General features: G+C 53.0%; 1 protein-coding gene across 1 annotated transcript; it reads right to left on the reverse strand.

Annotated features, from left to right (window-relative positions):
- Positions 1-7,617: 7,617 nt before the first annotated feature.
- On the reverse strand, positions 7,618-22,444 carry PLA2G2C (phospholipase A2 group IIC). Its single transcript, XM_060118439.1, has 5 exons — positions 22,302-22,444; positions 20,126-20,229; positions 10,493-10,625; positions 9,430-9,493; positions 7,618-7,671 (listed from the first exon to the last, which is right to left on the reverse strand). Exons 1-5 carry the CDS (start codon positions 22,442-22,444, stop codon positions 7,618-7,620), a joined length of 498 nt encoding a protein of 165 aa, XP_059974422.1.
- Positions 22,445-23,705: the final 1,261 nt, after the last annotated feature.

A 23,705-nucleotide genomic window follows, 5' to 3' on the forward strand; every position in this document is an offset into this window, starting at 1 on the left:
GGGTTTCTGGCTGTGCCCCTCTACCCGTGCAGACAGCCTCCCCTCCTAAAAGTCTGGGTGTTGGGATGGGATTCCGCTGCTAAGGGGTCCTGCCTGCCCCATGCCTCACCCCAGACTTTCCCAGATACTGCAACCCCCAGAGATTGTCCACAGGCCATGGCACCCCTCCTCAAACTAATAAAGGCCTCCTACCTCAACTCCCCACTGCTGAGTCCTCCTTGGCAAGGCACCCACTGGCCAGGGAAAAGCACAGTGACTCCCTCCTGGGTCTCCAGCTCTGGGGAAAGTGGGTTCCCTGACACTCAGCATCTGGCATGGCCTATCCCCTTCCTGCTCCTGGCCTGGGCAAAGTGGCCCTCCTCCAGCAGACACAAAAATGTTGGGAGGGTTGGAAAGTGGGGCTGTGGTCCAGCGCTCGGACAACGATAACAACTACTGGGCTGAGTACTTGCTAGACATCCATCTCCACAACGTTCTCCCTCTACCCCATCCTTTTCTGTTGAAAAAACCAAGGCCCAGAGAGGGTAAGTAACTTGCCCAAAGTCACACAGGTCATTAGTGATGAGGCTGGGATCTGAATCCTCAGCAACTGACTTTTTTTTTTTTTTTTTGCGGTACGCGGGCCTCTCACTGTTGTGGCCTCTCCCATTGCAGAGCACAGGCTCCAGATGCGCAGGCTCAGCAGCCATGGCTCACGGGCGCAGCTGCTCCGCGGCATGTGGGATCTTCCCGGACTGGGGCACGAACCCGTGTCCCCTGCATCGGCAGGCGGACTCTCAACCACTGCGCCACCAGGGAAGCCCAGCATCTGACTTTTAATGTCATCTCTTCGTACCTTCTTAATGAAGACTTGGGCAGCTGGGGTCAGTGGGACAAGTGACTGAGAGTCCAGCAGGGTGCCAGGTCCTGTGTCCTGGCCTTAGCCTCTTCCCTGTGATGGGCATCAGTTTCCCCAAGTGCAGAGAGACCAGAGCCACTGTTTCAGACGCTCCCCAAAGCCATGGGTTTTCCTGGGACTTCTAGGGGTGATCTCTGGGGAAGGGGAGGCTGAGCAGATGGGAGTCTGAGCCCCCCACCTCATTCTTCCATGAGCAGCCGTGCTTTTCCTGTGTTACATATTGACCCTTCCCATGAGCTACCATAAGAAGAAAAGAGAGTCTTCAGCTAACATTCTGAAAACCCCTCGACATGATCATCCATTGGTTCATTCATTCAACGGACCTATCCCGATGGTCTCCTGTGGACCAGGCATGAGGCTGGGCTTCGGGGTAGACACCACTTATCAGACACAGCCTCTGCCCCCAGGACCCCACAGCCTGGGAGGGGGAGGCAGACACATGGACCAATACCCTTGACATACGGTGCCAGGTGGTGTCAGGGGAGCACGAAGGATGCAGCCAATCCTGGAAGTGGCCCCCAAGGGGATGGGGTGGAGATGGGATGGTGTACTTGATGCCTCTGGAGGTGGCGAGGGGGAGTGGGATCACAGTTTTTGAAGGGCACTTTGCTTCTACAGTATGGGTGGTCTTTCTCTCCTCAAGTTAGTGAGGTCTTTTATGCAGAGGCTCGAGGAGGGGGCTGGACTTGCTTCCCACTGGTCTGGGGGCTGCCATTAACAAAGACTCTCTCCTTGACCAAAATTTAGTCAGGTTCCTCTGAGATCTTTTCTCAGCTAGGTCTCAACATTTCGGTTTCTATTGCCTCGTGTTAGCAAGAATCCTGCCGTGTCAGTTTAGTGAGAATCCCTACCTACCCTCAATATCTGATCAGATTCCTCATCCTCCACCATCCCCTGGGTGAAACCTGATTACCCCACCTGCCTTCTGCAAGAATCCTGTTAGGTCGGTTTAGCAAGAATTCCCCAGCTCTTATCAATTTTCCACCTCCCCCCAGTCCCTGCTATAAACCCTCACTTAAGAAATGTAAGGATTTGAAATTGTATTTGGAAATGAGCCCAATTCTATACTGGCCCCTATTGAAATAGTTCTGGAATAAAATCTGTTTTGGCCGCTTAAGCTACTGTCCGGCTCTGGTTTTCTAGGAGTTGTGACTCAGATGGAATCATATTCATCATTGGACCCCGGGATCTCTGCCAACTAAAAGTTGTTGCTTGCCATTCTTGTTTCTATAAGAATGAAGTCACCAGCCACTGCAGCCTCTGACCTTCAACACCCCCTGAAAGGAGTTAAGGGTGGAGATCAGGCACGAGGCGCTCTGTGCTCTGGGAAAAACTGGCAGAACAGGTCTTCAGGTCGTTCGATATTTTCAGGAGGAGATTTTATGAGCTCAATTTCTTGCATCTTCTCACATCTAGAAAAGCACTAAAATCATTCACAGAGACATCTGGCTCTTTGTGACCCGCAGCAACCTTCTTGACTAATAGCAACTTTTGGCAAAATGTGTGCCTGACTGCACCAAAATCACACGTATTCTGACCCCTCCCCCCTTTACCTCTTTGGAGCAGTTCCTCAGTGCTATTTGAGATGCTATAGTTCTCATTTTGCCCCAAATAAAACTTAACTCACAACTCTCACGTTGTGCATTTTAAAAAATTCAACACCTCTCACTTTCAGTGGGAAGTATAGCACAGCCTCGTGGGTTATTACATTACAGTCCTGTTCATTGTCTTTGAGCTATTTTTCACCCTCTTGGTTAGATTCCATTTTCCTTTCTGCTTTGTTACCTGTCTGTAAACCGGAATGAATCCTGCCATCCTGCACATTTTGTTAATTCTTCTAATTTTCTCCAAAATCTGGCTACAACTCTTCAAATGAATGTTTCCAATTTTTCTCCCACCCTCTTGACTTGGAGTCACTGAGAACTAAAACCCAACTGCCCAGATCCTTACTGGGACTTTCTAAAGAAGCCCTATGAGCTGAAGCTGGATGCGTCCATGCTCTTCTCCAAGAAACAAGCATGACCATGACACGGATGTCCGTGCCATCACCAGAGATGATGCAAGCTGCAACCAGGAAGACCAATGGATTGCCACCTCTCTCCTCACTTCACCATCTACAGATGCTTCAAGCTCAACATCTAGAAATCTCAACTGGCTGTCCTTTGAACCCAGAAACTGGGTTTAGTTGCTCCGATCATTAATCTTTGTTTTTCTTTTTTCATAGATATCCCCCTCATTTAAATGCTTGATGGTTCACACCATCCAGAAAATACCCTTTACTACCAAGTCTCAACAGGTGGTTCCACTGGTCACTAATGAACAAAAAATGACCAATCGAGAAATGAACTCATATTGTTCAGAAGAAAGAAGATCTCCTCTTTCCCTGAACCAGAGGAGGGACTGGCAAAGACTCTCCCCTTGACCAAACTTTGGGCTCCTCTGAGAAGTTTCTCAACTTGGCCTCAACCTGTGGGCTTCTGTGTTCATCTTTGCATCATTCTTGTATTTCAGCAGGAATCTGGCTATAACAGTTTAGGGAGAATCCCTACCCTTCCTCAATATCTGATCAAATTTCTCACCTCTCACTAGTCCCCAGGTGATATCTGATCACCACGACCTGCCTTCGGCAAGAATCCTGTTAGGTCAGTTTATCAAGAATCCCCTACTCTCTTAGCAATTTTCCAGCCACTGATTACCCCCACCCAGCTCCTTAGTTAGAAATCCCCATTTTTCTTTGTTAATATTAAGAATGGAGCCCAGTTCTATACTGTCTCTTTTCCCCCACTGCAATAGTTAATAAAATCTACTTTTACCACTTTAACTTCTGTCCAGTTCTGATTTTCTACACCATCATCTCTGCCCAGACCTAGGTCAGTCTTCCATTCTCGGAGAAGCACTGCCCCATGCCCGCATTCTTCAGACCCCCACCCACCAAGGGAGTGGCTGTCAACTCTTTTCTAGAACATGGGCGACACCTAGTGGTCATGATAGGTCACCACCTATGCTTTGCTCCACACCTCCTGCCCCTCTGGGTCTGAACCCAAAGGGAGAGACCCTGCCCCAGGCTGGCAATGCCCAGGAGAGCACTAGGAAACCATCCCTGTCACCTCCACCTTATCATTGCCATCGACACTGCCTCTCACAAGGAGCAGACTGGGTGCAACCCTGGCTCTGCCGCTCATGGGGCCACTGGCCTTGGGTTAGTTGCCTCACCCCTCCCAGTCTCCAACTCCCCCTTCTGTAAAATGTGTGTAATAAAGAAGAGCACGTCGTTGGGTCTGAGGACTACATGAGGCCGCGGAGGAGAATGCTCCCAGCACAGGGCCTGGTGCAGAGACTGGAAACTCAGTGCTGGAGACTGGGGCCCACCCTTGACAACATGTTGGGCCAAAAGTCCTCAGGGCCAGGCTGGCAAAGGGCAGTAGGTGGAAGGAAGCAAGATGCTGATGGAAGTGTATGGCCTGGGACATTCTCCCCCAGACGGAAACCTGGCAGAGCAAAGCTGTGGTTTACCAAGAAAATCCGGCTCTCTGCACGTGGGTTTTGGGGGGAGGGGAGGGGAAGGCGAGAGGCAGAGGGAGAAGGGAAGGGGGCAACTTAGTGCCCCAGCTGCACAGCCAGGCCCCTGGTGCCTGCCCGGCCCTGGTCTCAGCTGGGCCTGGGAGCCACCTCTCTTCATGCTCGGGACCGACTATGAACGCAGGGAGGTGGTCCTGTCCTCCCCAGTGGTTGTCATGGCAACACTGCTGTCAGCTTCCCCAGCTGTGGCTTCTAACAAGCAGCTGATGCCACCAACTGTGACAACAAGCAGAGTTGGGCATTAGGAGACAAGGGTGCACAGTACCAAGGTCCGGGTACATGGCCCTGCAACCCTGCCCAACACCCTGCCTCCTGGGCTGGCCATCTGGTACCTCAGCATGTCAGGGCCCTGTGAGTAGAGCAAGATTTATTAAGCACTTACTGTATGCTGAGCACCGGGCTCAGAGCTCTGTGTGCGCCATCTCACTGAACCCTCCTAGCAGCCCTATGAGGTGGGGCTCTTCATAGCTTTGTTTATAAAAGGAGGGAACTGAGGCCCAGAGAAGCCAAGTAAGTTACTCAAGGTCATGCAGCAGAAGCAGGGTTTGAACCCTGACTCCAGAGCCTTAGCTTCAGAGAGCATCCTTTCAACCCCTCCATTCTGAGAAAGGGGATGGGAAACAAGAAACTTAGAATTGGGACTTCCCTGGCGGTCCAGTGGCTAAGACTCCGTGCTCCCACTGCAGGGGGCATGGGTTCGATCCCTGGTCAGGTAAGTAAGATCCTGCATGCCGTGCGGCGCGGCCAAAAAAAAAAAAACAGAGAAATTTAGAATCAGAAGACATGGGTTCCCATTCCAGCCCCACCTGCCTGCTCAGACCCTCCATTTTCATCTGTGAAAAGGGAATGAATAATTTCTGAGGTCCCACTGATGATCAACAAGTTGGGTGAAAAAAAGCTTCAGGAAGGGTCAGATGTACACAAATAGGAACCTGGGGCCCAGGAAGAGGAAGGGGCTTATGTGAGGTGGTCCTCACCCCGACTTCCTTCTCTCCAGCCTCCTAGCTCCCTCCTTCCAGCCCCCTTCAGCCCCCCACTCATCTCAGCTATGGGCTGCCTCTCTCCTTTGCCTGCCTCCCGGCCTCTGCTCAGGCCGTTCCCTCTGCCTGGTGCCCTCTCCCTCCTCTCTGCCTTGCCTGGCTGACTTGCACCTAACCTTCAGGTCTGGAAGCCTCTGCTGACCGGCAGGTCTGGATGGGGTGCCCCCCAGGTATGCCCGCCTCCGGGCTCCCTGCCCCTCACTGTCTTGTTATCACCTGGTTACTTGTCTGCCTTCAGCTCCATTGTGAGTTTTAGGGGTCAGGGGTGTACCCTCCTATTCCCACTGAAACCAGTGCCCACCCCATCTCGGCACACTGGATATTTGTGCACTGGGTGAATGAATGAATGAAACCACACAACGACTTAGTGGCTTGGCCAGAACCAGAACCTAGGCCTCCCTCTAGGGCAAGTGTTTAAACCCTGGGGGAACAGCCTCCTCCATTACCCCTCCCCCAAGTCTCACCAGTACTGGATTCCTTCTGAGATGAGCCGGGAGAGGGGAACCTTAGGGCAAGGAGAGTCAGCCTGGGCTCTAGCCGCTGCTCTGCTACGTGTTAGCGGTGTGGCCCTGAGCCTCAGTCAATTGGGGACTTAACAGCAACTGCCCGAGGAAGGTCGGGTATACTATGCACAAAGGGAGTGCTGTGCCCGGGACGAGATGAGCCTCAGTATCTGGAGGCTGCTTGCTGCAGCAACCAAGGCTTGGGGGGCACATCAGGATTCCCCTTCTCCCCACTCAGCATCCCGGGTCCTGGGCCTCGCCCCCTGCCCCAGCTCTCTGTTCTCCCACCGGACATGATTTCGCTTCCAGATGAGCTCAGTAATGCCTGGACCATCCCAGGCGCCCCGGGAGAGCCTCTGTAGCCACTGACCCAGTCACCTCTCTCCCCACCAGGCCGGCTGCCCCGCTCCAGGCCCCCAGCCGTGCCCACGCTGCTGCGTTATGCCAGACTCCCCACATCTGCTCATCCCCGTACCTTTCACAGCTTTGCAGACACCCCGGAAGGGGGATGGGGGACAATGGCTCTGCCTGCCGTGCACACAGTCACCCCAAAGCAGTGACAGCCTCTCCCTGTGGGGCACCGAGCCCAAAGCCCGCCCTTGGTGGAGGGCGTGCCCACTGCTCCACCTCTCCCTGACTGCCTGGCAGCTTCACCCAGACAGCAAGAAATGCAGCTGAGGAAAAGATGCAGACACAGAGCTGTCGCAAAAATGCATCTACACTTGACGTCTGTCCCCTTTGAGGCAGGGAGTTCGCTCCCACAACAGTGCCGAGGCGGAAGGGAAGGGACACCACTGCGCCCCCGCGATCGCCACAGCCCTCCCCGTGTTAGTCATCACGCGCCCTGGTCTCGCCGTCCACCCGTCTGCCTCTTTTCCCCTGAGGACACTGAGCTGCCCAAGGTCTCCCAGGTGGAAAGTGGTGATGGCCCAGAGCACTGGGACCCCCACTGCTCCCTGGATCTGAGCCCAGACTTCTTAAAGTGGCCACAGGCTTTCCTTGACCTGGCCTTGCCTTCCTCATCTCTTCTGCTCGCTTGAAAATCGACTCCCACATTCCATGCTCCCCACTCTGAGCTAATGCAATCCCTTCACATTGACCTCACGTCATTCAACATACACATCAGGGATTAGAAAAGAACACAGATCCTTGCCCCCAGGAGCTCATCTTCCAGCGGGGAGGCAGGCAACGAACAGTGGTATCCATGCGTGTACGAAGCCTGGGGAAACAGAGAACAGGATGAAGGGGATGGGAAAGGCCAGGGGAGGGTGGGCAGTATTAAAGGGGGTGGTCGCATAAGCTTTATTAGGAAGCTGAGATTCCAGCAGAGACTTGGAGGAGGTAAGGAGTCAGGCACATGGGATGCCCCTTCTAGGCCGAGGGAGCCACTGTGGGCAGGGTCCTCGGGAGGGAGCGTGCCCGCCATGTTCAAGGAACAGAACAGCATGGAGGCCATTGGCTGGGGTGGAGGGAGTGAGCGGGAGAGTATAGGAAGCGAGGCTGCGTGGGGATGGTCAGGGGGGTTTCGGGGCTGTGGAAGGACATCGGCTCTTACTCAGAGGCAGACGGGGAGGGCGTGAGGAGAGGAGTGACACGATCAGACGCCAGGCACCCTGCTGACCAGCTGCTGGTGGATGAGAGATTGCAGAGGCTGAGGGTGGAAGTGGAGAGAATGATGAGGGGCAAGCCTTAGCCCAGGAATGAGGTGATGGTGACTCAGACCAAGATTGCAGCCCTGAAGGTGGCCCAGGTGGTTCTAAATGTTTCCCCGCTCATCTTCGTCTTCTTTTAAATGTGTACATTTTACTGAAGTATTTTATAAATATAGAATCTAAATGTATTTTGAAGGTGCCAACACATTAGATGTGGGATATGAGAGAAAGAATTTGACATGCATGTTTTTGGCTTGGGGGAGGGGCAAACATGGAGGATGGCCCTTCAGCTGATCCGGGGGGGAGACTGGTGGCAGTGGCGCTTTCGAGCAGGTTTGTTGAATCACCTTCCATCCCTCTACCTCACTTGGCTACCCCAAGTCCTCCTCATCTTCAGCTCTCAGGTGAGACGTCAGACCCTCAGCATTCCTCAGGGAATGCTGACCCCCCGCCCCGATGGCGATCATGGCTCCCTGAGCTGACCCCAATTCCAGCATCTCCCAGCCTGCCTTGTAATCACCCGCTGACTTGTCTTCTGCCTGATCTGAGAGCAACCTGGAATTGGATGCAGCTTTATTTCTCTGCTTTAGCACAGGGGCTGGCTTGCAGCAGGCCCTTGATGTGGATTTGTTGAGGGGATGAATGATCGACCTTCCAGGAGAGCGGGCTTTCCCAGTGAAAGCCAACGACCTCCCTCCACAGTCCCACCACCGTCCTGTCCTCCCAGAACCAGGGCATCGACGTGAGCAGTTCGATACCACCACGGGCCCCATTTTACAGATTAGAATCAGAGGCCCAGGCGGTGGACCATGGCCTGGATCTCACACTGAAATCCCTGCCCCCATGCTGAGCCCAGCCCTGGCCTCCCTCCCTCCACTGTGTCATTTGGCCAGTCCTGAGCTGGTCTCTGTTGTGGTCCGGAGTCCGCAAGGAGGGGAGGTGCCTGGCTTGGGCCCAGCCACCCTGGTTCCATGCCTGCCTTTCCATGGTCACTCCCCTCACCGCCTTTTACAACCTTCACCGTGACGCCCATCAACCCCAAGCTTCCTTCTGCAGTAGCAATGACTACAGCACGTGGGCAGGTGGGAAAACAGACCAGTTTCCCCTGTGACCTGCCAGCTGAGCCAGGCAGAACCCCAGAGCCCTAGTTCCCAGACCCTCTGCTGACCACCCACCTCTAGCTTCCCTTTCTGGCTTCACACCCGTGATGGCGTCACTCAATCCAGATTGTAAGTGTCTGAACTTGAACTTCTAAAAGCTGCTCTGGCTCTCAACTTTTTCCCCAGGATATTTACACCTGATTCTCTGTTTGTTTTCTTTAAACCTCTGAATCCCTACTGCCCAGCTCTGTGCCTGCCGCCTAGCAGAGGCTCAATGAACTTTTGGTTGGATGACTGAGTGATTACAGCCTCTGTGTGTTCTCCGGTATTGCATGAGGATGGCCTTTCTCCTCCCAAGCCCGTCAGGTAAGGGGCAGGGGCACGTCCACGCTGCTCATGTGGCCCCCAAGCTCGGCACAGTGCTGAGAACCCCAGAGTCTCGGGTAGTGAAGACCAACGACATCAGTGAGTTACACCGCGTGGCAAACCACACCAAAACTTAATGACATTAAACAAACCCATTATTTAGCTTGCACTTCTGCAAGGTGGTGGTTTAGCTGGGGCTCAGCTGGGTGGTTGTTTTGGTCTCAGTGAGGTTCTCTGGTGTCTGTGGTCAGCTGTGAGCTGGCTTTGCTGATCCCTGCCAAGTGCTCTCACAGGTCTGAGGTCCTCAGCCAGACAGCTGGCCTGACGACCCTGATCCAGGTGGGCTCCTGCCCTCCTGCAGGTGGGCCCAGGGTGTTTCTCATAGCAGTGGCAGGCGTTTCCGAGAAAGAGGGGACGTGCGTTGGGCCTCCAGAGGCCTTGCTGGTGAACTGGTGGACCGTCACTTCCACCATGTTCTATTGACCACAGTAAGTCACAAGGCCAGTCCAGAGTTCAGATTCAGGGGTGGGGAAAACAGTCTACCGCTTGACCGGAAAAGCTGAGCATCACATCGTGAGAGGTGAGGCTACAGAGAGGTAAGAACAGTTGTGGTCATTTTTGCAATCTACCCCCAGGCGTCAGAACGATCAGCATCCACCCTGACTGGATCACTTTAATATTTATTAGAATTTACGCCTTATAACCAGGGGCTTCTAAATGTGGATCGAAATCTTGGATACCCCCATTCCCTCTCCCTTGCCCTCTTTCTCCATTTCTTTGTTATCTTCCTGGCGTGACACCCAGGTGGCAGCCGTGGGAGCTGATGTTCTCATGCTCTGTCTCCTGGGAGGTGAAAATGGCATCGACTTTTTCCAACCTCGGGGTTCTCTGGAGAAGGCAGAACTCCAGCAAATGAGAAACAGAGTCCAAGTGTGCTTCTCGGGTGCTTGGCATGTGACCAAGACCTGGTTTTCCAGGATCCCTGCTTGGCTCTGGCCGGAGCTGGGTTGTGGGTCTGGTTCCCAAATCTGCCCTGTATCCTGACTTTGAGGTGGGGATGGAGGGAGAGTTTAAGGTGGATCCTGGTGCCTTTCTCTTCCTGGAAATTTCCTGGGATGGGGGTAGGTGACATCTCTCTACCCTGTCACCTTGTTTTATTGCTTCCTAGCGCTTAACTGCTATTGGAATGTACTGTTTATTTATGTATATGTTTATGGTCTGTCTCCCTCCATAGAAAGCCAGGATTCTGTCTTTTCCACTGTTGATCTCCAGCCCTCTGATGTCCAGTGACAAAGGAGTATCCCAGACCAGACCGACCAGGGACCCACGGCCTCACTAGCATTGGAGTTTGCACCTGCCGCAGCAGGGCCAGCTGGAGAGGAACTGCTTGGAGTTTGGGCAGGTTCTCTTTGAAGCAGATTGTGTGTCACACTCGCAGGTCCTTAGCCCACAGAGGCAGCCGGCACCAGGACCAAGGGTGCATTCAACTGAAGGGAGACAGAGGGTCACGGGGGGCTTCCATCCACTCCCAGGGTTTGATTCTAAAGCTGGGGAGAACTGGGAGCTCGCTGCAAGGGGTCAAGGTTTGAAAATAGAAAGGAAAGGAACTGGGAGTTCTTTTCTTTCGTCCCCAAGCCGTTCCCCCACCACACCTGGACATGCCCCAAGGAGAAGCCTGGAAGGAAGCGAGAGAAGGAGCAGGTGTGGGCTGCACGGAGGTGCCCAGGGGTAGTGTTGCCAGGCAGCACCCAGGCCAAGGACATGAAACCTATATTTTCAGAACTCAGCCCCTCCTTCCAACAGCTTACCTGGCATCTCACCTGGATGTCGCGGGCATCTTCAATGTAAGACGCCCCAAAGGAAGCTCTTGATGTAAGTGTCCCCTTCCGGCCCCCCCGCCCAATGAGCTGGTCCTCCACCCACACTCTTGGCTTGGGAAATGACACCACCTCCCACTCAAGCCAGAAAACCAGCAGCCAACCTTGATTCCTACCCCCCTTCCACTTTCACAGCCCATCCACCCAAAGTTCCATTGAAGTCTCTATGTTTAGAATATTTCACTCTGCGCCCTTCTCTCCATCTTCTTGGCCACAATCCCAATCCCTGTCATCACCAGCAATTCCACCCTAATGGAAGGAAGTAAACAGGGACTGTCTTTAAGATTTTTAAAAAATTTTTATTTATTTTTGGCTGCGTTGGGTTTTCGTTGCTGCACACAGGCTTTCTCTAGTTGCAGCGAGCGGGCTTCTCCTTGCGGTGGCTTCTCTTGTTGCGGAGCGCGGGCTCAGTAGTTGTGGCTCACAGGCTCTAGAGTGCAGGCTCAGTAGTTGTGGTGCACGGGCTTAGTTGCTCTGCGGCATGTGGGACCTTCCCAGACCAGGGCTCGAATCCCTGTCCCCTGCATTGGCAGGCGGATTCTCAACCACTGTGCCACCAGGGAAGTCCGGGACCGTCTTTAAATGTAACTTGAATTATGTTCACTCTCTTGCTGAAAGCCCTGCTGTGGTTTCCTACTATTTGGGCAAAGACATCCTAAATCCTTGCCGTGGACTCCGAAGCAGGCTTGCCATGATGGGGTCCCCGCCAACCTCTCCATCCTCACAGACCCCCACTCTCTCATCTTCACTCTGCTCCAGGACCAATGGCCTCTTTCTGTCACATGTTTTGTTTGATCTTGTCCCAGGGCCTTTGCACTTGCTATTCTCTTTGTCTGAAACACTTCTCTCCAGGATTTTTAAGTGGCTGGGTCCATCCCACCTTCGGGTCTTGGTCAAATTTCCTCTCTTCAGAGGGCTCTCCCTGCCCACTCCTTCTAAAGCTTCTCCAACCACTCTCCCTCACATCGCCATTTGTTTGATTCACCATACTTCTCACATCTCTTATTTCTCTTATTTGTTTGCTTGCTTGTGTCTGTTTCTCATCAACAAAGTGTGAGCTCTTTGAGACTGGGGCTTTTTCTGTCCTGTCCCTCCCAGTATCCCCAGCTGGGATGTTATGCTGGCACATAGTAGGTGCTCAACAGTCATTGAATAAGTGAATGAAGCCTCAATGGGCCTTTGGGATTGAGTGTCTGCACTGTGGCCAAGTGACCACTAGATGGGCATCTTTTTTTGTTTGTTTTTTGCGGTACGCGGGCCTCTCACTGTTGTGGCCTCTCCCGTTGTGGAGCACAGGCTCTGGACGTGCAGGCTCAGCGGCCATGGCTCACGGGCCCAGCCGCTCCACGGCACGTGGGATCTTCCCGGACCAGGGCATGAACCCGTGTCCCCTGCATCAGCAGGCGGACTCTCAACCACTGCACCACCAGGGAAGTAGATGGGCATTTTTTATTTAGTAGTCAGAGCTATAGTGCTCTGTGCATGGGTGCATATGCATGTGCGTGTACGTGCGTGTGTGCATGTGTGTGGGGGGGTGTAGGGATGTCTAAGGCAGCCTCCTTCTAGATAACTCCACCCCATTTCCACTCTCTTTTGAGGGTTGTGGGGGGGTGAGGAAGTGAGGTGGCCAGACTCCCTGATGTGTTGGCCCTGGGCAAGTTAGTTTCAGTATCATTTATAAAATGGTGATAGGGCTTCCCTGGTGGCGCAGTGGTTAAGAATCCACCTGCCAATGCAGGGGACAGGGATTCGATCCCTGGTCTGGGAAGATCCCACATGCCACGGAGCAACAAAGTCCGTGTGCCACAACTACAGAGCCTGAACTCTAGAGCCTGTGCTCCGCAACAAGAGAAGCCACCAGAATAAGAAGCCCACGCACTGCAACGTAGAGTAACCCCCGCTCTCCACAACTAGAGAAAGCCTGAGCACAGCAACGAAGACCCAAAGCAGCCAAAAATAAATAAAATAAATAAATTTTTAAAAATGGTGATAAAAACAATAGTACCGGGCTTCCCTGGTGGCGCAGTGGTTGAGAGTCCGCCTGCTGCTGCAGGGGACACGGGTTTGTGCCCCGGTCCGCGAAGATCCCACATGCCGTGGAGCGGCTGGACCCGTGAGCCATGGCCGCTGAGCCTGCACGTCCAGAGCCTGTGCTCCACAACGGGAGAGACCACAGCAGTGAGAGGCCCGCGTACCACAAAAAATAATAATAATAATAATAAATAAATAAATAAAAGCAATAGTATCAAAAGTAAATAATGGTGTCTACTTCACAGGATCGTTGTGAGGATTTTCACTGTTGTCGTTACAGCTGGAGTGGTCTGGATGTGCTCAGAACACAGAGAGGCCTCTATAAATGCTTGTTATTATGACGATGGTGCACACTTAGCTTCACATGTTGGAAAAAGAAGGGCCCTTTGAAGCTGGACCAGTGCTGGTTATCGTCTGTTTGTTTGCTTTTCCCCCTCTCCGAAGTCTACACAATTCCTGCAGGAAGCTGTCCTCCCACATCTCACTGGATCCTGGATTTCTCAAGACATGTTGACACCCACCCTACGCCTCAGCTGTACCTCTCCACTCACCCTCAGGAAATGTGCCAGGGATGGTTCCTGCCTCTCCCACTGTTCCTGGCGCCTGGATCACCTTTGCTTTCACGCTCTCCCTTCCTCATCTGTGACAATCCTTCAAGACCCATCAGGCCCCAGCTCCTGCAGGGACTCCCTGAGAGCCTCCGTCCCCTCCATGTCCAGGTCTCTCACCTCTGCCCAGCATGCCCCTGGCTGCCCTCCCCTGGCAGCCGCCATGGTCTGCAGGGGCTCACTGGGTTGTTTGGCTGCTGCCCTTGGTGGGGCCCAGGGCTACTTGGGCACAGGGCCCTGCCCCATCCAACCTCGCCTCCCTCCCAAAGGGCCTGGCACCTGGTGCTGTCACTTACCCGGGTGCTGCTTCTCTGGAAACTGGAAGCGAGGCACTTTTCCTACCCTTTCCTCTTTCTCATCCTTCTTCCTTTCTGTTTATCTCTTTGTCTCCTGTTCCTCGTCTTTAACATCTCTTCTTTCTTCCATCTCAATTCACCAAACCTCCTTCTTCCTTTCTCACCACCCCCTTTCTTGCTTTGTCTTCCGGTCTTTTCCAACCTGTGGAGTATAATTCTCTCCTGCTGTTCAGTTCTACATCTATCAGCTTGCCCAGGGTGCAGGCTGTCAGGACCGACCTGGAGCAGCGGTCTATTGCTGTGGACATCCCACAGCTGTTGTAGCATCAGGCCAGTCATGGGCTGGAAGAATAGGCATCCCTGGGCCAAGAAATGCCATGTTTGGAAGTCATCTTTTAAAAACAAGCCTAAACCCAGATCCTGCATCTTCCAATTTGCTGATGGGGAAACTGAGGCATGAAGAATGGAACTGACAGCTTTAGGATATGCTTTCTCATTCCATGAAATATACCTCCACCAATGAGACAAAGCAAGAAGGTCTACGTTCCTGCCTGGGCTAACCCAGACTGCCTGCCACGCTGCTACTGTCTGTGCCCGGCCTCCGACCTGGTCTCTAAACCCTCTCCTTGGGAGCTCTTGTTTTAAAGCTCAGGGCTCTAAATACCACCGAGCACTGCTGATTCTCCAGTTCTCACCGCAGCCTAGACATCTCCTATGAGCTCTAGATGCCAATAGGTTTGTGTTCATGTGACTCCCTCTTGGGTGTCTGATATGCATCTCAAACCCAACATGGCTCATGCCAGGCTCTTGCTGTGTCTGCAGAGTCTGCTCTCCCCCATCTGCAGAAGCTCGTAGATGCACCACCATCCATCACTGCTCAGACCAAGAACCTCAGAGTCAGCCTCCCTTACCTTCAAACTCCACATCTAATCCATCAGCAGGTCCTATCAATCTACCTCCCAAACACACGCAGCATCTGGCACGTCTCCCCAGCTATTGATATGTGCTATGGTCGCTTCTCCCCAGTGCTACAGAAACACCCCACTAATGGCTCCCCGTTTCTTCCCCTGCTCCCCAACTTCTCTGTACAGGGGCCAGAGTGATCTTTCTAAAGCAAAATCTTAGCAGATCACTTCTTGCTTTAATGCTTCCCCCTGCAACCGAAGGAGAAGGTGAGCCCCTCACCCCACGGCCAGGCCCCACCGGACTCATTCCTGGTGGGACGCCCACCCCCCAGCCCCTCGTCTCCTTCCACACTAGCTAAATGCCACCTCCTTAGCGAGGCCTTCTACAGCCACATAAGGTAGCCATCCTCCCCGTGCACCCACACCCCCTGCCCTTCCGCCCACTGCCATCCTCATCCTTTAGCTTGTGGCCTTATTTTAGATGCTTCATAGCACTTGTCACTACCTAAGTGTATCTTTCTTTCTGAATATTTTATGGGCTGTCTCTCTCCCTGCACACAGGCAGGGAGTTTGTCTTTTCATCGCAGATCTTCAGCCCCAAACACGCTGTAAACGCTCCATCCCAGTTTGCTACTGCCTTACTGGCTGGGCTTACACGGCCTGCGGGGCAGTGAATGAAGCCCCCTTCCCAAGAAACAGGGAGTCGGTTTCTCGGTCCAGATCTGCCACCTGCATGTTCTAGCATGGCAGGCAAGTTGTTCCTCTCTGAGCATCTTCCCTCAACTTTCAAATGAGGGGACGGGTGCTTGCATTGACTATTTCATGAATTTTTTTCATTCACTCACTCATCAAACAAACAGGTATTGAGTTCCTAACCCGTGCCTGCCCTTTGGCTAGGAAGTGCGGAGGTACAGGTCTGAGCGAGCGGACCCCACACTGCATAGCTCTGGGCATCCTCTGTGGCCTTATGAGGATAAGCGCCGCCCCCAACAAGTGCTCCCCACTCTCCTGGAATTCACATGCCAGTCGAGGGGAGAATCAATGCATAAATAAACAAATAAGTAAACAAGAAAATGAGATGATGTCAGGTTGAGACAGATGCTAGGAGAGGAAATGGGTGATGTGTCAGCGAGCGGAAGTGTTGTGAGGAGGAAACTCAGTAGCAAAGGAGAAAGATCTTTGCAAACTACAAATTCCAGTGGTTACCTGCTTCACCCTCCCCCTTCGGCAGAGGGAGAAGTCACAGGCTCAGAGATGGAGGTGATAGTGGTACCTCTGGCTGGAACCTGGGCTCTGCTGCCCACAGCCGGGCTCCCCACTGCACTACAGATGCATTCATGTGTGGGTGGAGGGGGCGTCACCACTGGCAGATCTTAAAATCCCTTGCGAATGCAAAGTACTTACGTAAGCCCACTCAACAGAGGGCTAATGACCTCCCTGGTTACCTGAGGGCAGCCTCCGCCCCGCGGCAAATTGGCCCCAGGGCTTGGGTTCCAGGCCTTTCTCTGCACTGAGCTCCCAGTGACATTTACAGACATGGGCAGACCAAGTTGTTTTTCTGCTTTCCCTTCCCTGCTCACACCAACTGCATCCTGGAGCAGCCACTGGTTGCTAGGCAACCTGGGACCAGGCTTGGGTGCGGGATTTCAGAACTTGGAGGCTGGGGAGGTGGTTAACCCTTGCAAGGCAGCTCCTTGAACGGCAGTATAACTGGGGGTAGAGTGGGCGAGCTTCTATCCTATAAGGGGTTAATAACATTAGCTCAAGCGGAGGCAAATGCAGAGGAGATGCTTCCAAGAAATCTCTCAACAGTACTAAAGAAAACTCCCAGTGCTTTCCCACAAAGTAAAGGGGAAAAGGAAACTGAGATTAAACGAAAGAATTCTCAACTTCTAAAAGGAGGGGCATTGAGGCTTCCCTGGTGGCGCAGTGGTTGAGAGTCCACCTGCCGATGCAGGGGACACGGGTTCATGCCCCGGTCTGGGAAGATCCCACATGCCGCGGAGCGGCTGGGCCCACGAGCCACGGCCGCTGAGCCTGCGCGTCCGGAGCCTGTGCTCCACAACGGGAGTGGCCGCAACAGTGAGAGGCCCGCGTACTGCAAAAGAAAAATAAATAAATAAATAAATAAAAGGAGAGGCATTAACTAACTAAGCACCTGCTCCAAGCTGGGTTACTTTAGTCAGTCCTTTAGTGACCTCATGAAGTTCTGATTAGTATCTCCATTTTACAGATGAGAAGACTAAGGCCCAGGGGGTTGTGCAATTATCCAGTTAGAAAAGGTGAAGCTGGGATGCAGGCCCAGCTCTGCCTGACTCCAAAGTGTGTGCTGTCTCTGGGCCTCTTAGCAGGGTACATAGAGCTAGAACAGAAAGATCTGGGTCCTTGCAGAGGGGCAAATTCCTTCTGCTCTTCTTTGCCCTTTGGGCCAGGGCTGAACATTCTAACAAGCCTGTTTTAGATAATAAGACTTGCATTTGTGTGAGCCCCCAGTCAAGAGCAGCGCCATCGCCCTCCCAGTGGCCCCATGCCCCTGGGAGGATGGTGGGAGGCAGGAGCACCAGCTGGGGTCAGATGACCTGGGTCCGAATCCCAACTCTTCTTTCCCTGGCCGTGTGGCCTTGGCCATCTCACTTAACCTCTCTGAGCCTCAGGGTCCTCCTCGATAATGGGGAGAATAATGCCCACCTCAAATGTTTATCACGGATTCACAGTGCTGAGTGTAAAGCATCTGTCAGATGCTCATGAACTGTAGCTGTTGTTAGTGCACCTATTTTATGGATGAAGAAACTGAGGCCTAGAAAACTCAGGTCAGCAGTGTGTTCCAGAGCACTGGAAAGTCTCAAGACGTATGAGTTTTAATCTTGCCTGTTACCTTGGATCAAACCCTTCCCCATCTCTGGGTCTCAGTCTCCCCATTGCTACAATGAGGGTTTGGTTTGGATGGTCCCAAGGGCACTTTCAGCTCTGGAGAAGGCCAGGACAGCAGGGTCTGCAGCTGGCTGCCTTGTTCTGTGCCCCTGGCCCTGGCACAGCACTGGCCCTGGATGGGCACCCAATGGGTGCTCAGTTGATACTGGGCAAGTGAATGGATGTGTGAGGGGTTCACTTGGGGTCTCAGCACACACTGGAATAGGGGTTTGGCAAGGTGGGGGTGGGGACAACAGGGGGTTCAGCCTGGTCCTCACTAGCTGGGTCAGCTGAGGAGGGGGATGCTGATGTCCTGGTGAGGACGGGGAAGCATCCCTCCATGCTAACTCCCTAAGCAAGATGTTGGACTCTGGGAGCCCTGGTCAAGCTTCAGGAGCAACTGGCTACTGCTGCTTGGCAGGGCCCAGCATCTGCAGAAAGCAGGGCCAGGCCACAGACTTTCCAGGCCAGCTCGAGGCCCCTGCCTACACCTCTCACCACCCCCCAGCCTGATGTGCCAAGCAGAGGACGTTTCTTGTGCCACCTCCTGGGGCTCCAGCCTCTGCCCCCAGGTCACTCTCCTCCATTTCCTGGGGTCCTGGGCTGCACTCTGATCCCCACCTGGGAGGGTGAAGAGGGTTGGTAAGGAAGCTGCTCCAGGTGCAGAGAGCCCGGGCTGGCCCCCGTGACACAGGAGCAGCGGGCGGAGGCCTGGCCTGGGCCTGAGACCACAGTGCAGGAAGGTCCTTTGCACTTACTGAAATTCCACTTCCCCCCTCAGAATACTGTTTCCCTCCTTCCTTAGTCCCTGCGCTTTCCAGGGGCATCAGAGGAGAGAGCTCTTAGAGCACACTTTCTCTCAAAGTGATGCTTTTCAACCATTCTAAGGTAACACTTAACATGACAGATGTTAAGATCAAGGCGAAAAGAGGTGAGAAGAAACCATGTGAAAGTGAGACCATGAGCTGGGCTGAGAGGAGTCAGGGGCAGCTTTTCTGTGTGCCTCTCTGCCACCAACCGACAGCCAGGCTTAGCCCCTGCCTTCCACCATGTGGAGCCCAGAGGGGTGGGAGGAGGATGTCAGAAATTTGGGCCCTGGCCTCCAGAGGGCATCATGTGCCAAAGCAAACAATCCTCTGGGGACCACCTCCTCCAGTCACCCCCTTCCCGCCCCTCCACTAGACCCTGATGCCTCCCCAGCTCCTGGACATGGCCTTGGGGGCCTCACAGAGGGGACGCCTTGCTTTAGGCCTGAGGATGGTCACAGCCAGAGAGCTCCAACACAGGGAGTCTCCTTGAGCTCACATAAGAAAAAGGGGGTTCCCTCCCCAGCGGTGGTGTGCTTGTAGGGGCTGAGAAGCAGACTCCGCTGAAGCTGGCCTCCTGTCTGCAGGGGCCTGAGCCATGTTTCACCACTGGGACCAAGGAGACTGCACCATCCTAACGCTCAGTGTGTCCTAGGCTGGAGCCCTGGCTGGGGGCTCTGGGAGATGAGTGGAAGGGAGGTGGTCCCCCGGCCTCGGGAGAAGACAGGCGATCTCCAAGACACACTCACAGCTCTGAATAAACACACAAGGAAGAGGAGGACAGTGGTTCACGCAACTCCCCAAGGCCAAGCGGAAGGCGAGTCACACATTCATAGGGGCATTCAAACCACCGGTTCCGCTGAAATGAATGGCATTCACGACAAGGCCGGGGCCCAGCATCTGCGAATGGGTTTGTTCTTTAGATCCAACTTGCCCTATGCACCCAGCAGTCCCAGAACATGCTCTGGGAGATCAGGGGCCCCTCCCTATGTGCTGGACACTCAGTACTTGCCCACCCTGTCCTTGGCCCTCTTCCTTGAATTGCCTCCATGACACGTGGGTTCCCTTCCCCGTCCCCCTCCTATTGACTTTGGTGTCCCCCCCTCCCCACCCTCGCACTTATCCCAGTGCTTGGCACGCAATCACCCTTCACAGATATTTGTTCAGCTGAACGACAGCTGAGCTGCTTTGTTAACACATGACAGACATCGGGAAGAAGCTTCTCAACAGCAACAGCTGCCAGGCGAAGCTGCAAAATTCACTGTACTCTCGAGTCAGCAACTATTTATGGAGCACATGCAAGACCCTGGGCGGGGGCGGGGGTGCTGTGCCCTGCATCCTGCCTCTGGAGAGAGCTGGGTGCACAGCTGCGAATGCGGACCAGGGAGGGACCGGGCCAGGACGCTAGAGAAGCTCTGATTCTCGGAATTACAGCTCTCCATCCCAAAGCACTTGGAAAAAAATCTCATTTCCCCAAAATTCTCTGGGTCCACAAGGCTGACCTTAAGGAAAGGCCCAGTTTCAAAGACATTCCCTACAGAGAAGGCAACTCACAGATCACGGTCCAGTTGGCCACGCGGAACTGGTAGCCGTTCAACACGGGCTGGCAGCTGAGCTGCTTCAGTTTCTCGCAGCAGCAGTCGTGGGCCAAGCAGCACCTGGGGGCTAGATGGAGGGAGATGAGAGCTTTCCTGAGGGTGGCCCTGGGGAACTGGCTGGAAAGGATTCACATGCCTCCTTCCCCCCGCAGGGGGAAGGTGCTGAAGGCAGGGAGGTCACTTCCTGATGACATTAAAAATCACAAAAAGAGCCCTCCTCTACCTACTGCCGTCTCATGAGTTCCTCACAGTAACCCTAGGACGTGCAGTCCTTGTCCCCGTTTTATAGGAGAGGAACTGAGATCCAGAGGTGAATTTCCCAAAATCATACGGCTGGCAGGTGATAGAGTCAGGACTCAAATCTAGGTGCCCATGACTTATTCATTCATTTAATGACTTTTGACTGAGCACTGAATATGTGCCCAGCCCTGGGAGAGGCTCTGAGCAGACAAGGGTCAGCACATCAGACATAATCCTTCAGTCTTTGCTCTCCTGAGGCTCAGGGTTGACCAGGGGAGGGGTGGGCGTGCCGGAGGGGAGAACTCTGGAGGAAAGAAAACAGTGGGGGATGGCCTTGGCCCCCCTCTTCCACCTTGTCCCCATTAAAGGGGCTGATGCCCAGGCACCACATTTAGGGGTCTCCTGATATCTGAATGCTAAGCACTAGGGGACCTGAAAGCAGCATCTTTCTCATCGCATCTTCTCTTCTTCCTTATTTTCTCCTTGGCAGTGATGGCCTCCACCCATGGCAGCTTCTGGCAGTTTCAAAGGGTGGTCAAACACATCACAGGGTGGAGCGCCTTCTTCTCAAATTATGGATACGGCTGCTACTGCGGGCTTGGGGGCATAGGGACCCCCAATGTCGGTTCCACCATGTCTGAGTGGCAGGAACACAGAGATCTGGGGCTGGATTCTAAGACATGAAAAGGATCAGCTTCTGGCCAATACCCTGGGCTGGACTCTTTGTCTTCTTCACTCACCATCCCCATCCACACGTGGGCTCTTAGCCGCTGGTCATCGTTGGCTAATAGTGTTAAAATTCTCATCAGCCACAGGACTTGGAAGGGGAGGCACAGAGTGTCAAAGGGCCTGGACTTTGAAACAGGCAAATTCTGGTTCAAATCTGGTTCAAATCTCAAGGGCTGTGTGTCTTTGGGCTCTGCTGTTTTGTTTAGTGGGTCCCTCACCGTTGTCATCTGTAGAATGGGGATGGTGGCACGGCCTCGACCATGTGCTGGGAGCATTAAACCAAGCCCTGCATGCAAACCACGAATCCCAGGGCTCAGGATGTGACAGGCATTTCATCAGTGTCAGGTCCCCTCAAGGGCTCGGGGATCCTTCCAGCTGGAATATTCCATGGTCTCATGAGCCCAACCCAGAGGACTCAAGCTCCAGGGGTGATATTCAGGCCCTACTATGGGGATATATTTACCCACACTACGGTGAAAGTGACCAGGAACATTTTGCTTCTTATTTCTTCAAATAAAAAGACACACAAACCATCCTGTTTCCTACCTCCCTGTTCCCTCCCCAGATTAACACCAACCTCCACCTATTCTGGGAATTCACCCTCCCCCACCCCCATCCTTAGAAGTAGGCCTGGCAGCCAAGTTTGTGCCATGTGTCCTCACCCAGATGGACAAATTTTCCAAACTGGGCCACTTGGATTCTCTTTCCTGGAAAATGGAATTAGGACTGGGAGACAGTTGCTCAGTCTTGCTGCATGTGTAATCCTAAAAACTGGAGGCCTGGGAGAAGACCACGTTTACCATGAGGACAGAGAGCTGAACATTCTAGAGCTCTGGGCAGGGCTGACAGAATAATCTGCAACGCCTGGTGCAACATGAAAACGAGGGGCCCCTTATTCAAACATTGTCAAGCGTTTCCAGAAGGTGACAGAGCCGGGAACCTCATGCGGGCCCTGTATAGCTGCATAGGCCACAGGAAGCCAGCCCCAGCCTTGGGTTCCTCAAGACCACCCTCCTACTCCCATTCTGTTTTTTTTCTTACCCTCAGGCTCACCTGAATTGGTTTCAGTTCCTTACAATGCAAGGGTCCTAACGCCCTCTCTCTTCAAGCCGGGATTTCAATGCAAATCAACCGACAGGAGGCCTCAGAGCCTCTGCACTCACCTGTCAGTGTCATCCGTGGGGGTCCCTATGCCCCCAAGCCCGCAGTAGCAGCCGTATCCATAATTTGAGAAGAAGGCGCTCCGCCCTGTGATGTGTTTGACCACCCTTTGAAACTGCCAGAAGCTGCCAGGGGTGGAGGCCATCACTGCCAAGGAGAAAATAAGGAAGAAGAGAAGATGCGATGAGAAAGATGCTGCTTTCAGGTCCCCTAGTGCTTAGCATTCAGATATCAGGAGACCCCTAAATGTGGTGCCTGGGCATCAGCCCCTTTAATGGGGACAAGGTGGAAGAGGGGGGCCGAGGCCGTCCCCCAGCTGTTTCCTCTCCTCCAGTGCTCTCCCCTCCCGGCACGCCCACCCCTCCCCTGGTCAACCCTGAGCCTCAGGAGAGCAAAGACTGAAGGATTATGTCTGATGTGCTGACCCTTGTCTGCTCATGTCTACCGCGTCACACAGATAGTGTCTCGCTAGCCCAGGATGAGAACCCAGTTTCCATGACAGTCAGGACAATACGATCAACTACAGTCTTCTTCCCAAAGTAAAAGACCACCATCCTGGGCAGAAACACTCTCAGATCTGATGTTAAACATTAACGAGAAAGGTTCAAAGCCAGAAATGTCAGTCCTTGCAAATACCAGCAGGCATTTACAACCTCACAGGAGAAACAAAATACTCAAGAGGCAGAAAAAGTTGTGGTCAATCCATTTTTTTAATGGCAAATACACATGGACCTAGCAATTTTCACTTCTACAAAATGCTTAGGAAAGTGAGGGGGGGAAATTATATATATATATATATATATATATATATATATATATATATATATATATATATATATACAGGGATGTTTGCTGCAGCATTATTTGTGATATCAAAAAATTGGAGACTACCCGCATGCCCACGGACAGGCAGATAATAACTAAATGATGTCTTGAAAACATGCTACTTTTAGCAATATCACTAGGCAATGGGACTGAGGAAGTAGGTGGAGAAAAACAACTGGCAACATTTATCTTAAATACTTTTCTGCTGTCTGATATATATATATTTTTTTCTTACAAAAAGCGTGTTTTACTTTTCTATCGAAATGTTTGAAATGTATGTATATAAAGGTCTAGAAGGATGTATATCAAACTCTGAAGAGTGCTTACATCTGAGTGTAGGGAAAGGATCAGGGTCTGGGAAGGATGAGAAGGGGCTTTATCTTTTTTTTTGCGATACGCAGGTCTCTCACTGTTGTGGCCTCTCCCGTTGCGGAGCACAGGCTCCAGACGCGCAGGCTCAGCGGCCATGGCTCACGGGCCCAGCCGCTCCGTGGCATGTGGGATCTTCCCGGACCGGGGCACGAACCTGTGTCCCCTGAATCGGCAGGCAGATTCTCAACCACTGCGCCACCAGGGAAGCC

Source organism: Mesoplodon densirostris, chromosome 2 (assembly GCF_025265405.1).
Source record: "Mesoplodon densirostris isolate mMesDen1 chromosome 2, mMesDen1 primary haplotype, whole genome shotgun sequence".
Lineage (NCBI taxonomy): Eukaryota > Metazoa > Chordata > Mammalia > Artiodactyla > Ziphiidae > Mesoplodon > Mesoplodon densirostris.